We start from the raw sequence: 15,672 nt of genomic DNA, 5'->3' as shown, positions 1-15,672 counted from the left end.
GCTCCCTCTGAAGTGATGTAGTTTTCGAGAAAGAAGTAATTTTTCACAAATTTGATTTCGAGACCTCAGATTTAGAATTTGAGGTCTCGAAATAAAGCATCTGAAAGCACACAACTTCATGTGACCATGGTGCGACAAGGGTGTTTTTTTTCTTTCATTTATATCTCGCAACTTCGCTGACTGATTGAGCTCAAATTTTCACAGGTTTGTTATTTTATGCATATGTTGAGATACACCAAGTGAGAAGACTAGTCTTTCACAATTACCAATAGTATCCATGCCTTTAACACTGTAAAGGTGGACTATTTATTTATTTTTGCACTTTTTGAAATCCAACTAATTTTATTTTCACCAGAGCAGAAGCACTGAAATAAATTTACTCTTAGCTTGTGACAACAAGGAATTAAACAAGTGGTTTTGAGAGATAAGAGTGATATCTTGTAAGGACTGAAATAAAAGGAATGCTGTATAGGAAAAGGTTCCTTTTCTGTCTGTGTAGTTGTAAGTGATGTCGTTTTTGCATCAATGAAATATCGGTGGCTTTTACAACTACATACTGTAACTGTAAGAACTGTATACTGAGTGCTTTCTAATATAAGTCTTAGAAAGAAAAAAAAATGAAAAACCCAAAACACAGAGGCTGCTTGCAGATGAGACTCAAACCAGCAACTTACTGCACTGGTTTTGAACATTAGCAAGGCAGTGAGTCTGGCTGGTCAAGTTAATGTACATTGTACATGAACATGAACAAGAAAAACAACAAGGAAAAACAAACCCAAAATATTCTTATCTTTGATACAAATTCATAAATCCTGTTAGCGTTAAAATTTTGTTCAGCACAGACAAATATTGCTCAACAGTAACGGGTTACCAGCAAGCCAAATTACATAAAGTTTACATTTGTGTGACTGGTTACCAGCAAGCCAAATTACATAAAGTTTACATTTGTGTGACTGGTGCCCCACTCAAGTTTTGCTTAGCAAACAAATTTGTCATGCGATATTTTCTGCCCAACATATTTTCTGAAACTGGGCACAGAACCTTGATATTGGAGCTTGCCAATATGGTCGACTTCTATGAAGGTTTAAATCTAAAACTGAGATTTCTTCATTGTCTTCTCCCTCCAACATGTTTTTTCAAGGGTCAAAGTGCAAGGCACTTTTGGGGTTTTTATTTAATTGGTTTGACAGCCAGAAATAAATAGAAATCTGATTGTACTAATTATAACTTTTATTTTTTAATACTGAGAGGTGTGTTTTGAGTATTTATAACCTTGTACACATTTGGTAATTATTGTATATATTTATCAGTCTCAAAGTTATTTATATTTTCCTATTGTCCAGGTGTGTATATTTTATGTCAAATATTCTGAATTCAAAAGTTAGTAAGATTTATTAAAGTGAAAGATATGAATACTGAGGAAGATTATGAATCACCCGAGTCACTTTCTCAGGCTTTTTAGTTAGAATGGTTATCCCCTAAGCTCTGTGAAGACTTAACGGGTCTGTATACGTTTAGTAATCACTCTAAATATAATGTCAATATAAACTTACTTGGTTAGAGGGCAGCAGCTTTCTGAGAATAATTTAACTTCAAAATGATGTGGGTAAGGGAAAATATACAAGTTTTATGCCCCCAAATTTGAATCTGTGAAACAGTACTGGAGAAGCGTTTCTCAGATTGTGTATTAAAATCCCCAAAAGCGATCATCTCAGACGATTCCAAAAACCAAAGGTAAACCTCCCCTTTGAAAGTTGCATACGACCATAGTTAACCATAGTTTAACTAACTCTGATCGAACCCGCGTTAGTCAATGATAGTTGGACCAGTCTAGTCGACTATTCCCGACCATCCACTCGAGGCTGGTCGAGGTTGGTCGCATCGTTGGTTACCAATAGCAATTTGTCATATCACAGTGTGCTGCAGGCAGAGAGGACCAGTTATTCTTAAAATAGCTGAAAAGAAGCGAGTATGGACTTTTTATGTGTTCACGGTCATCTTTTTCACATACGATTGCTTGACAACAACTAGAGTCGTTCGAACTTTTATTTCAGCGCGCATGCGCTTCGTACGTCACGAACTAACCACTAGTCGACTATTGTACCCTAATCGCACTTGCTCATGGTTAGTGTCTTGCTCCGGCAAGGACAAAAGTGTCATCACTAGGACCGTGAGCATACACTTTGATAAATCAGGGGTCGTTTCCACAAAACTCTTAGGATGAGTACCAGCCGTTAGATGGATCCCAAGCAAGATTGTTCTTAGGACCCATCTCAAGTTACATGGAGTCAAAACTGCAGATAAGACCAATCTAAACTCTTTGTGAAATACACCCCTGAACTTTTAGTCCATCGCACTCAACTGCCCAACCATAACACTTATTATATTAAAGATTTATTATCACTTCGCAAGTAACTTTACTCCAGCTTATTGAGTTTTTAGTCTAGCAGGTTGCCTGCCCTATTTATTTGTTTTATGCATAATTTCATTTCATCATCAAGTGTCCATAAATTTGGAGCATTGGTCATTTCGGGCAGTATATATGGCAAAATAAAGGATGACACCTGAGGCGTGTTCAACCAATCAAATGACAAGGATCTGTGAGGGTGTATATTGGGGAAACAATTATATTCATTTTCCGCTCTACATTACAAAAACATGAAACAAATCATGAGTATCTAAATCAATGTGCGGTAACTCCCAACTGGCACCAATGTCATGATGTGACAATCCACCCTACAGCTACATTTACATGTTTACATAATCATCAATTTATTTTCACATTTCTGAATAACGACCTTTTTAAAAAGCACTGTATCCCACTCCTGCATACACCTTCATCAGTTGAGGACCCCATTATGCAAATGAGATGAACCATTTATAAATATTCATGAAGCAATCAGCCTCAGCATCTACTTTAGACAAACCGTGATTGTTCCCCGCGTACATCAACATTCTGAAATGAGAAATATTAAAACAAGAAAAATTGTAATAAAACATTTGGAAAATGTCACTTTTCAGCAAACCCAAAGCATTCCTTCCACGGTTAAAGGCAGTGGACACTATTGGTAATTACTCAAAATAATTATTGGCACAAAACCTTTCTTGGTGACGAGTAATGGGGAGAGGTTGATGGTATAAAACATTGTGAGAGACGGCTCCCTCTGAAGTGCCATAGTTTTCGAGAAAGAAGTAATTTTCCACGTATTTGATTTCGAGACCTCAGATTTAGAACTTGAGGTCTCGAAATCAACCATCTAAACGCACACAACTTCGTGTGACAAGAGTTATTTTTGCAAAAAATAGTTAATGGCCCGACGTTTCGACCCTAGCAGAGTCTTTCTCGAAGGCTAAATGACAACACAACAGAGTTATTTTTCTTTCATTATTATCTCGCAACTTCGATGACCGATTGAGCTCAAATTTTCACAGGTTTGTTATTTTATGCATATGTTGAGATACACAAACTGTGAAGGTTAGTCTTTGACAATTACCAATAGTGTCCACTGCCTTTAAATATGGTTAGTTATTATGTCACATTCTCTAATTATTAAATTAATTAAGTATTTTCCTGCCAGGTATTGTGGAGCTACACTTTTGAAGTATGACATCTTTTCCCTTATGAGGTGCTTTTAAACATTGGATCAGAGCATCTTCTGCTAATACCATTTCAACTTCTTATACAGCACCGGCAGCCAAATTGATGCACAAATTGCTTATCATTCACATCAACAGTTTTTTCGTTAATTGTCTTTTATGAGAAAGTATCACGACAGGATTTGAACCCATACTCTGATGACTTGGTCATCAAAACTGGAGGTAGGTGTTCTAAACCATTCGACCATAACACGCTTTAAATACATTTGAGAAAGACTCTGCTAGGGTCGAAATGCCAGGCAATTAACTATTTATAATAATATTTCGTGCATATTTTTTTTAAACATGACTTTGCGCAACACATTCCATATTGATATTTGATAATTCTTGTTAACAATCAGTTCATTGAGTTGACATAATAATATTAAACAGTACATCAATACTAATAAACAAAAACTCATCGAACATTACATTTTAAAAACAATAAACCTTAACTTTGTGTTTAAAAAAGCAATAGGTTAGATGAAGAATTCAAATTGGGGATTCCAAATTGACCAGGCAAGTCACTAACCCAGCCATTCAATTCAAGATTAACTCACAAATGGATTATTCTGTGGTAGACATTGTTGTAAGCCCGGCTCACACTTACAACACGACACGACACGACACAGTACAACACAACGCAACGCAACGCAACGCAACGCAACGCAACGCAACGCAACGCAACGCAACACAGTACAGTACAGTACAGTACAGTACAGTACAGTACAGTACAGTACAGTACAGTACAGTACAGTACAGTACAGTACAGTACAGTACAGTACAGTACAGTACAGTACAGTACAGTACAGTACAGTACTGTACAATACAAATCAATACAATATAATACAATACAATACCATACAGTACAATAAACTTTATTGTCCCTGCTTGGGAGATCCGTTTGGCCTTATTTGCTCACATAACAACACAGTCACCAATAAAAAGTACCAACGTTAAAAAGGGGTTAAACCGTACCACAGAGAAATAGTGGGCCTAAATACAAGGTTCAGTAATAACCACAGACAGATAAAAGGGCAGATACAGAAAAAGAACACAAAACAACAACAAAAGAAAAATAGCAATACATTGAAGAAAACGATTGCTTCTAAGGCTTTTCTGGAATTTCAAGAGAAGTGGGTGAGAGCTGTCGGAACTAATGCTAAAATGTCCATATAGAAAAATTCAGGCGCGCACTGGGCACACGGGTGTAGAGCACCCCACGCCACTTCTGTGGTGAACATGTGCCTAGTTTTGTGCACGAAGACATGAGGAAATCATGTTCCCTTTCACTCTTTATGGAAATTTAATGTTTTCCTCAACGACTTACACAATTTCCTTGCCAGGACATCATGATATACTAATGAAGATCACTGACCACAAATATTTGCAACTAAATAGAAACCGAATCATCTTGAAAGCGGTAATTGGCTTAGGTGAGATGGGGGAAAAAGACACGTAAACTGCATAAAAGTCGCTACAATGCGTTACATTTTGTCAGAATTTCAATATTTTACTTTGTACTTAATTTTAAAAAAAGTTATCAAGAATTTAGTACATCGTTATATCATGTAGCAATGTCAGGGAAATTGCACAGATTGTCAAAGAAGACATTTAATTTCCATAAAAAGTGAAAAGGAAAACGATTTTATCGTGTCTTGGTGCACACAATTGGCACAAGTACACTGCAGCAGTGGCGCGCGCGCCCATGGCGGCGCCCAGCACTTGCGCGACTGGATCAGTGTATACTGTACACTTACTTTGTGGTGGTTCCACGTGCCTTCAGAGCTCTATAGAACTCTTCACCTTGCTTAGGTGGAACACGAAGATCAATGTCTCCAATCATGAGCAACGTCGGTGTCGTCACCTATGAAAATAAGATATCTTTAAGATAACGGTTTTACTGTTCATATTCACCCTACTCACTGATCTTATTTCCAATCCATACACAAACTAAACAATGGAAGATAAATATACAGATAACGACTATTGGCAATGATGATACGAAAAAAAAAAACCATAGGTTTGCTGTAGCAGGAGAGATGAATCTTTTTACCTGGTGAGCATAAATAATCGGTGATTTGCTAAGCATCAATTTGTAGCTGTCAGCTGTTGGCAACATATCAAATGCAAATGGTTCCATGCCAGCCTCACAGCAACTCCTACAGATTTCAAGAAAAAGCACAACATTCAAAATGATTGTTACAGCAACAAACCACTGATTATAGAGTTCATACCGGAAGCAACCATTCAGAGAAATAGTTCTGTATGAAACACTATCATGGGAAAGATACTAATAATAAGAAACTAGCATTAAAAAGACCTCCCCCCCCTAAAAAAAAATCACTATTGCTGATATCAGTTGCTACAATCAACAAGACGTATCAGGGGTAAGAGTCACTTCCGACAAAAAGTCTGACATCCAGATCTTAGAAGGTAGTATAGAAGTGATGGCATTGCCACCTTTTGATAACCCCTAGGGTCATAGATTCAAATCAGCTTTTGGGTACAGTATTTTTTAGTGCTAGAGAAGTATATAAAGAGTCTGACTTATTTGATTTGGAAACAAAATACGATTTTTGTTGTTTCCCAGACAGACTTTAAAAAGTCTGAATTCAGAAATTGTTTATCCGTGACGTATCCAATTTTGACAGCATGTATATCTATGTACTTTCGGCGAACTGTCTCTGTTGCTATGGGCTGGGCAGTAGCTAGAATGTCTCGAGTGCACTAATACCTAGCCTAGTTATTGAGATTGGCACTGCTATACACATGTCTTAATATTTATGCAAGACGTCATTATTTCGAGACAACAGGCACATCGCCAAATGGTCATCATAGGTTTTACAGCTGTACTTGGCCAATAAATAATGGGATGGGGCTTATTTGAATAGTGTATTGGAGGCATTGTGTAGGTAGCCTTGTTTTAGATGACGACATCCAACATAAATACTAAGAATACAGTACTATAAAAGAGTACAGCACATTGTTGTTACTTGAATGGTCTTTATGTCCGATCTCTCCTTTAAAGACACTGGACACTATTAGTAATTGTCAAAGACCAGTCTTCTCACTTGGTATATATCTCAACAAATGCATAAAATAACAAACCTGTGAAAATTTCAGCTCAATTGGTCGTCGAGTTGAGAGATAATAATGAAAGAAAAAACACCATTGTTACACAAAGTTGTGTGCTTTCAGATGCTTGATTTCAATACCTCAAAATCTAATTCTGAAGGTCTCAAAATCAAATTTGTGGAAAATTACTTCTTTCTCGAAAACTACGTCACTTCAGAGAGAGCCGTTTCTCACAATGTTTTATACTATCAACCTCTCCCCATTACTCGTTACCAAGTAAGGTTTTATGGTATAATTATGTTGAGTAATTACCAATAGTGTCCACTGCCTTTAAATAACAGCGAGCACACTTTACAACATATATCTTGGAATAAAAATAAATCACAAACTGTTTCTTGTGATTTTCACTGGAACACATGTGTGTTTTGAGAACTAGAGGATGAGTATCAGTGAACTGAGCGAAAAGTTCACAAACTATTTCTCGTAGTTTTTCACAGGAACATGACCTCTTGAATTAATGAAATTTTCACAGCTGGGTTGGTCGGTGTGTGTTTTGAGAAGAAACCATGGTGTAATAAACACGAAGTACAACTATATGGATAAAAACTTACCAATCCGGAATGTCTGTGCTTGCTAACATGGCTGTAACAAATCAAAACAATAAGAGTGGTAATAATTCAGGACATTTGTTATGCACCAAATCTGTCAATGTACAAGGTTACTCGTTTATTTTGCAAACAAAACATAGTTTATTCTCATGCGATTTGACAAATTTAAGAATGATACTCACATGCAAGGTTTACCACAGGATTTCTTGCTACGCATGCTTTATAAAAGCCCTGCAAAATAGAGATAATACATGTTGGGTTAACAGTTTCATTTCTTTACTGTTATTTTGGCTGCCATTCTGTTAGATTAATCAACTATGGAGGTAGGTTCCTACCTACATGTAAGAAGAGCTTGAAGTTGGGGTTAAGGGGTGTTTTGGGTGAAGGGGTGTTTGTAGGGGTATTTGGGTGTAGGAATCTAGGGCTGTGCGTGTCGGGTGTAGGGGTGTAGGCATATAGGGGTGTAGGGGTGTAGGCATATAGGGGTGTAGGGGTGTAGGGGTGTAGGGGTGTAGGGGTGTAGGGGTGTAGGGGTGTAGGGGTGTAGGGGTGTAGGCATATAGGGGTGTAGGGGTGTAGGGATATTGGCATATAGGGGTGTATGCATATAGGGTTTAGGGGTGTAGGCATATAGGGGTGTAGGCATATAGGGGTGAAGGGGTGTAGGGGTGTAGGCATATAGGGGTGTAGGGGTGTTGGGATATTGGCATATAGGGGTGTATGTATACATGTATAGGGTTTAGGGGTGTAGGGGTGTAGGCATATAGGGGTGTAGGCATAAAGGGGTGAAGGGGTGTAGGCATATAGGGGTGAAGGGGTTAGGGGTGTAGGCATATAGGGGTGTAGGGGTGTAGGGGTATTGGCATATAGGGGTGTATGTATACATGTATAGGGTTTAGGGGTGTAGGGGTGTAGGCATATAGGGGTGTAGGCATAAAGGGGTGAAGGGGTGTAGGCATATAGGGGTGAAGGGGTGTACCCTTACAAAAAAGTTCTATAGAACTCTATAGAAGGGTCTATAGAGCTCTATAGAGCTCTATAGAAATCCTGAAAATCTATAGAAAGGCAAAAATAAATCTATAGAATAATTATTTTCTATAGATGTCTATAGAAATGTGAAGGCAAAATCTCTATAGAGAAAATTCTCTATAGAATTCTCTGTAGTGATATTGCAGTAAAGAAAATGTTCTGTAGAATTCTCTGTAGTGCTATTGCAGTAAAGAAAATTTTCTATAGAATTCTCTGTAGTGATATTGCAGTAAAGAAAATTTTCTATAGAATTCTCTGTAGAGCTATTGCAGTAAAGACATTAATGTTCTATAGAATTCTCTGTAGTGCTATATTGCAGTAAAGAAAATGTCCTATAGAATTCTACAAAGCGCTGAATTTCTCTAAAGAGAAAGTCTTCTTTAATAGATTTTCTACTGATTTTTGGAAACCCAAGCTGCTAACTGAGCGAATTGACTAAAACAAACGTTAGATGCGTTTTAATTTGTAATTGTGTAATTCAAGATGCCTATTGCTTTCCCATTTTCTAATCATTCAGCATAACACGAAAAATAGACTGAGTTGTTATCTCCCCCACCCCCACTGCCCTATAAAACTCTATACATATCTATTTACATTTCTATTAAACATTCTATAGAGGTTGCTATAGATGTCTATAGAAATTGTATAGAAAAGTGGCCCAATTTTCTAAAGAAACTCTATAGGTTGTATAGAATTTTTTTAGAAATTGTATAGAAGTTGTATAGATTTTGTATAGATATGTGTATAGATATTGTATATATTCTGTATAGAAATTTTATAGAAATTATTTACAAGGGTTCTATACCCTTTTCTATAGAAATTTGTATAGAATTTCTATAGTTTTTTTTTTATAGAATTCTATAGAGTTTTTTTGTAAGGGTAGGGGTGAGGCATATAGGGGTGAAGGGGTGTAGGCATATAGGGGTGAAGGGGTGTAGGGGTGTAGGCATATAGGGGTGTAGGCATATAGGGGTGTAGGGGTGTAGGCATATAGGGGTGTAGGGGTGTAGGCATATAGGGGGGTAGGGGTGTAGGGATATTGGCATATAGGGGTGTATGCATATAGGGTTTAGGGGTGTAGGGGTGTAGGCATATAGGGGTGAAGGCATATAGGGGTGTAGGGGTGTAGGGGTGTAGGCATATAGGGGTGTAGGGGTGTAGGCATATAGGGTTAAGGGGTGTAGGGATGTTGGCATATAGGGGTGTAGGGGTGTAGGCATATAGGGGTGTAGGCATATAGGGGTGAAGGGGTGTAGGGGTGTAGGCATATAGGGTTTAGGGGTGTAGGGATGTTGGCATATAGGGGTGTTGGCATATAGGGGTGTAGGCATATAGGGTTTAGGGGTGTAGGGACATTGGCATATAGGGGTGTAAGCATATAGGGGTTTAGTATGGTGTTCCAAAGATGACAGGTCGCGTCGCAGCGCCTCCCGACTCTTGAAGGCGCCGGTGGATTCTTGAGGGTGCTGTTTCACTATCCTGCACAGAGCTGTATAGACCTTTCTTTTGTTGATAAACAAACTGCCTTGGTTGGCATGGTCGGCCGAATGTTAGTAAAACACAACAGATGTTTTAACCAAATTCAACATTTTCGGCAAACTTTCAATTAAATAAAAACCTTTCATAATTAGTTGTTTGTTTAAAACAAAATCAACAAATTTGGTTACATAGTTACCAAAAATAGCGATCTTTTCTTGATTTGCACTTATACATTGTAGCTTTTCATAGTTTTCCAACCTGGGTTGGCAAAAGCTCGGGCTGTGACATTGCAAAAGAAAGGTCTATTGGGAGAGTTACAATAACTTGCGATTAGAAGCCATTTTGTTCCCACAGAAACGCATGGCAAAATCGGGGTGCCAGACTAGTCTGCCCATTGGGTTGTGCTGCATTTGGAGACAACATGGCGTCCAGCAACCACATGACCAAAGAAAACTTGTCCCTCCATGTCGCAACTATCTCAATCAACAGCTCTGATCCTGCACAATCTTTAAAGATGTAAGGGGCCGAGGGCACTACAATATTTAGTTGGACGCACATTCAAATTTCAAGTCGGATGGCTCATTGATCTGTCTCTTAGCTTAAACTGGTTTATTTTGAACACAGTACGAGGGACCTATATCCTGCACAAGTCTGTTTAAAGATTGTGCAGACACCGACTTTCTAATATATCGTTCTTTTTTTGAGCCACCAATATTGAAGATCGAATCTGTTCTTTGCTCTGGCACACGTGATGGAACCAAACCGTGACAGCTCAATCGGTCCAGCAATATAATCCGAGTAAAATGTACTGTTGCACCCTCAAGAGTACAGAAATTGCGGCGACGACGACGGTGACTCCGAACCCGGGTTTAATGCACAAGTTAATGGGATAAATGAGACGTCGACAGCGAGGCGACCTGTCATCTTTGGAACACCATAGTGTAGGCATATAGGGGTGTAGGCATACATGTATAGGGGTGTAGGCATTTAGGGGTGTAGGCATATAGGGGTCTAGGGGTGTAGGCATATAGGGGTGTAGGCATATAGGGGTGTAGGCATATAGGGGTGTAGGGCCGTAGGGGTGTAGGCATAGGGGTGTAGGGCCGTAGGGGTTTAGGGCCGTAGGGGTGTAGGGCCATAGGGGTTTAGGGCCGTAGGGGTGTAGGCATAGGGGTGTAGGGCCGTAGGGTTGTTGGGGTTTAAGGGTGTTGGGGATGTAAACTGGCAATGACGAGTCACTAACCATGCACATATACTTACCGGAAACTGACCAATGAGGTGGGTGACTAAAAAGCCCCCGTGCGATCCTCCTTGCAGCACAACCCTCTCTCTATCAACCTTCCCAGAATTCAACACTGCAAGCACTGCATTCTGGGATTTAATGGAGCAATAAGGATAACATAAACCCATAAAATGTGAAACAAAAGAAACAGGTAAAAAATATTGCTCTTGGAAAAAAGTAAAACACAATTTATTGAGTACACTGAAATAACGTCCGTCGATATATCAAAAAAACTCATAAACTCGATATTGTTTTGACATCGAAATCGCCGATGTCACTTTTTTAATCAAAATTTTCTATATATCGAAAAATTTTGATGTTTTGAAAAATTCGATGTTCCTAAATGATATCGAAAATACCAAAAGAGTGTCCGATTATTTAAAAGAAATCTGTGTTTGAGTATTATAAAAAGCCATTGTCATTATGTAGTTTCATCATTTTGAGTTGCCCTATTAAATAAAATACATTTTACAACCAAGTGTGTCTGCTTTTCATTGTTATCTGTGTTTCGCCATAAGCCGCCCGCCGCAAAAGTTCACGACCCGCGGCGAGCGCACAGTAAAACCTCAAAAGAAGCCGCCGCCGCTGCCCCAGCCTATCGGCTGTTTAAGATGCAACTTCTGTTTTTTGTTTCTTGTTGCCGATGGGGGAATATTTCATTTTGCAAAAGTGCGCATTCGTCTCAGTACCTGTTTTTCGTTCTCTTCTCGATAGGCCTACTAGAATTTTCTTGCCATAACAAATAGTTGTTTTAAAGTCGTCTAAACTCATAATCATGGGGAAACACAGCCCCGTTTGGGAATACTTCGGAAGTGTTGAAGGTAACCCACACAACTTGTTATGCCGGAAAACAGTCAGAGCGAAAGACAGTAGCACCACCAACTTACGATCTCACTTGAAGCAACATCACCCACGTGAACATACCGGGATGACGACTTTGGTACCATCACGGGCTAGGGGAAACATGGACACCAGCGACGATGATGGAGGGGCTTCAACTTCATCCGTCGAAAGCAAGCCAAGACGTAACACCATCATAGATGCCTTCACCAAAAACCAGATGTACCAGAAAAATGACAAAACTTGGAAACATTTGACAGACGCCGTCACTTACTGCATTGGGAAAGATGCCATGCTCATGTAAACTGTGGAAAATACGGGATTTCTTCACCTACTCAACACCTTCGACAGACGCTATACGCCTCCAAGCGCAACGGCAATGTCCAGAACATACATCCCGAAACTCTATGACGCAACAAGAGATACCGTTTTGCAGGAGATTGAGAAAATTGACTATTTTGCCGCCACTTCCGACATGTGGTCTTCACACGGGATGACGCCATATATGGGGTACACAGTACAAATCGTGGAACTTGCATCACATCAATCTGGGGACCCGGTTCGTCTCTGATGATCACACGGGGAATACGCTCAGTGACGCAATGTCTGACATGCTCGACCAGTGGCATCTAAACCCATCCAAGCAAGTTTGCATCACCACTGACAATGGCTCCAATGTCATCAAGGCAGTTGGCGACTTGAATTGGGAACATCTGCCTTGTTTTGGACATAACCTAAATCTCGGCATTACCAACTCATACGTGCAAACGCGGCACCCCGACATCCACCGAAGAATCAGCAGGGCTATAGGGGTGGCCCACGGCATCGTGGCTAAGTTCAACAGCAGTTGGAAAAAAAGAGGGACCTTCGCGCGCAGCAAGTTAAAAACGGCAAGGACCCGAAGAATCTGATTTCTGTAAGTACTAAGTTTAAATTTTTTATATTTTTGTGTGCACATTAGATTTTAGGGCTAATGGGTTTTGTATTTATTTTATGCATTAATGACATGAGAACATAGTTGTAACGCCGCCGCCAACATGAACGAAAATGTTACACTTTACCAACTTCACATTTTTGTAAACAAAAAATGACATAAAAAAGAATAGACCACGACCACCATGGTGATGAGACGTCCGCCAGACGAGCCACACCCAGAAGGACTCCTACACAACAAACTCAGAGCCAACGTGTTGCAAGACTTGCTGCCAATCAGAAGGTACAAGCCAATCAGAAGGCAACTACTACTGAACATAACCACCTTTCTAGATCCTCGCTTCAAGGTATGCTACAATTTATTAGTTAGTTACGTGTTACATACATCATTGTTTATGTTTTCACAATAAAACATAAGTAAGAGTCTTTGAAAAAATGTATTTATAAAATAAATAAATAAACTAAACAAATAAATAAAATAACGTGAATTATATGTTCTACTCTCTATCATAGGCGACGTATCTGAATCAGGACGAGGGCGAAAATGAGCTAGACGTGGTCAAACAAGTTCTTTCCGAAGAATGTCCAGAAGAGACAGAGAGCAACCATGCTGATCAAGACATAGAAGCAGACGCCGCGCCCGAGGTTTCGACGCAGCCACCACCAGCGAAGAAGAAAAGGACACTTGGTAATTGGCTGGGCACTGGCGAGGACACAGCTGAAACCACTGGACAACGAAAGTCTAAGAAAGTTCTGCTAAAAGATGAAGTCGTGTTGTACGCATCAATACCAGTCATTGACTGCGATAGTGACCCCCTGCGATGGTGGTACTTACATGCAACCACGTATCCAGTGATGGCCTCCTTCGCTCGGAAATACCTTTGTATTCAGGCCACTTCGTCACCTTCAGAACGCCTATTCAGTAAGGCAGGCTTTGTCATAACCCCCAACAGAGCTAACCTGAATCCAGACAAGGCTAGCATGCTGGTGTTTTTGTCTGAAAACCTGTAAACTGGACATAGCTATGACTCTGACGTTCTGATGTTGTCGAATTCGCGCACTCATTACCGTTCGCTGAAGCATTAATATATACAATTAATATATATCAACACTTCAGCGACGGTAAAGGGAAGATATCTTCAAATGTAGTCATAGATTATATAGACGGATAAGTCAGCAATCACAACATGTTTTTCTTTAATTGATTTGAAGGATATCTTTGGCACTTCGGAGTTCGGAATGTTTGTTTAGTTGAAGACATTTAAAGTTGGCAGTTGCAACCACGTCTTTGTAACAAAAAAAAACAAAAAACGTACTTAGGTCTTTAAGGCTGTTTTATTAGTGTGACTTTCTTTTATTTATTGCCGTATAATTGTTTTGTATTTTGGTTACCACTTCGATTAAAATTAGACAACTGATTTTGGACATAATGTGTGTGATTGTGTCTCTAACTACATTCAATGAATATTCAAATAATTTTAAAAAATAAATTTGGCTCTTAAATGTGTTTTTTCTAACTCTGGACTCTGTAAAAGTTTAGTAACTACGTTTTAGTGTTGACAAAGTTTGAACATAGGTTTGAAGCGCCACGCTCCTAACACACTTCGCTCTCCACATATAACAGCGGGCCCGTCTACCTAATGTAGTTCTGACCGCACCAAATTAGATGTATTTCCACACCATACCACATATCTCACCTCAAAGCCGCCCGCCCGTGCCCGTCGGACAACTTGATTGACACTTCTATGTCAATGTATCGGCAACTAACGCCTTAATGTCGGCGAGTCACGCAACTCACAAAGGCTCTGTGCAATCACCGCCAATCACGAATCGAGAATTGCGGTGAGTGTTCACCATTGGCCAAGCCAGCGGTAGCGGCGATCCTACTTTGTTGTAAAACCAGAAATAATTGGGGCGGGACTACTCAGTTTGATATTGTTTGAACTACAAACAAGTTCGGGGGATCAGACAGAAACAGGTTTAAATGTAACCCTATTAAATCAATTATTTAAATGTAACCCTGTTAAATCAACATTATTCAATCTTGGTCATCCACCATTGATAGACGTCGCCCCCCTAGAGTAGATGCCGTTTTCTTGGACATGTCAAAAGCCTTTGACACAATGCCACACCACATCCTACTTGAAAAACTTGCTACCTCTTTCAATGTTCGGGGCAAGTTGTGGTGTTGGGTTCGGTCTTTCCTGACAGACCGCAAGCAACGGGTTCTCTTTAGGGGCGGAGTCTCCTCTTGGGTTAATATTACTTCTGGTGTTCCTAAAAGCAGTGTATTAGGGCCGTTACTATTCAATCTTTTTGTTAATGACATATCTCATTCAACTACATCCAGTTGTGTGTTATTTGCCGATGACATTCTTCTGTACCGCACAATAGAAAATGCCAATGACGAACTTGTGCTCCAATCTGACTTGGATAAGCTTGCTAACTGGTCCAATGTCAAAGAAATGACATTCAACATTAGTAAAACCAAGGTCATGCATATCACAAGATGCAGGAACCTTGACCCAATATTGTACAACCTAGGTACTCTTCCAATAGAATCTACCAAGTCGTTTCAGTACCTAGGGCTTACACTTGATTCCAAACTTTCATGGGCTACTCATACCTCCTCAGTAGTTGCCAGAGCCAACCGCATGTTAGGTTTCATCAGAACAGTTGCTAGAGGGTCCTCCACTAACGCAATTTTCTCACTGTACAAATCTCTTGTTCTCCCAATTTTAGAGTATGGTCTCCCAGCATGGCATCCGTTTACATTATCACAACAAA

At 39.6% G+C, this 15,672-nt stretch overlaps 1 protein-coding gene across 1 annotated transcript in view; it reads right to left on the bottom strand.

The window, feature by feature from the left end:
- Positions 1–521: 521 nt before the first annotated feature.
- Positions 522–15,672, bottom strand: part of LOC117306856 (acylamino-acid-releasing enzyme-like) — a 32,298-nt gene continuing 17,147 nt past the window's right edge. Inside the window, exons 17-22 of the mRNA XM_033791410.1 lie at positions 11,091–11,201; positions 7,505–7,553; positions 7,326–7,356; positions 5,693–5,798; positions 5,397–5,503; positions 522–2,956 (exon numbers count right to left, since the gene is read on the bottom strand). Coding sequence (XP_033647301.1) covers positions 2,857–2,956; positions 5,397–5,503; positions 5,693–5,798; positions 7,326–7,356; positions 7,505–7,553; positions 11,091–11,201 — 504 coding nt within the window. The 3' untranslated portion in view covers positions 522–2,856. The remainder of the gene's footprint in view (positions 2,957–5,396; positions 5,504–5,692; positions 5,799–7,325; positions 7,357–7,504; positions 7,554–11,090; positions 11,202–15,672) is intronic.

Source organism: Asterias rubens, chromosome 2, assembly GCF_902459465.1.
Source record: "Asterias rubens chromosome 2, eAstRub1.3, whole genome shotgun sequence".
Lineage (NCBI taxonomy): Eukaryota > Metazoa > Echinodermata > Asteroidea > Forcipulatida > Asteriidae > Asterias > Asterias rubens.
This window is presented reverse-complemented; position numbering and strand designations above follow the sequence as displayed.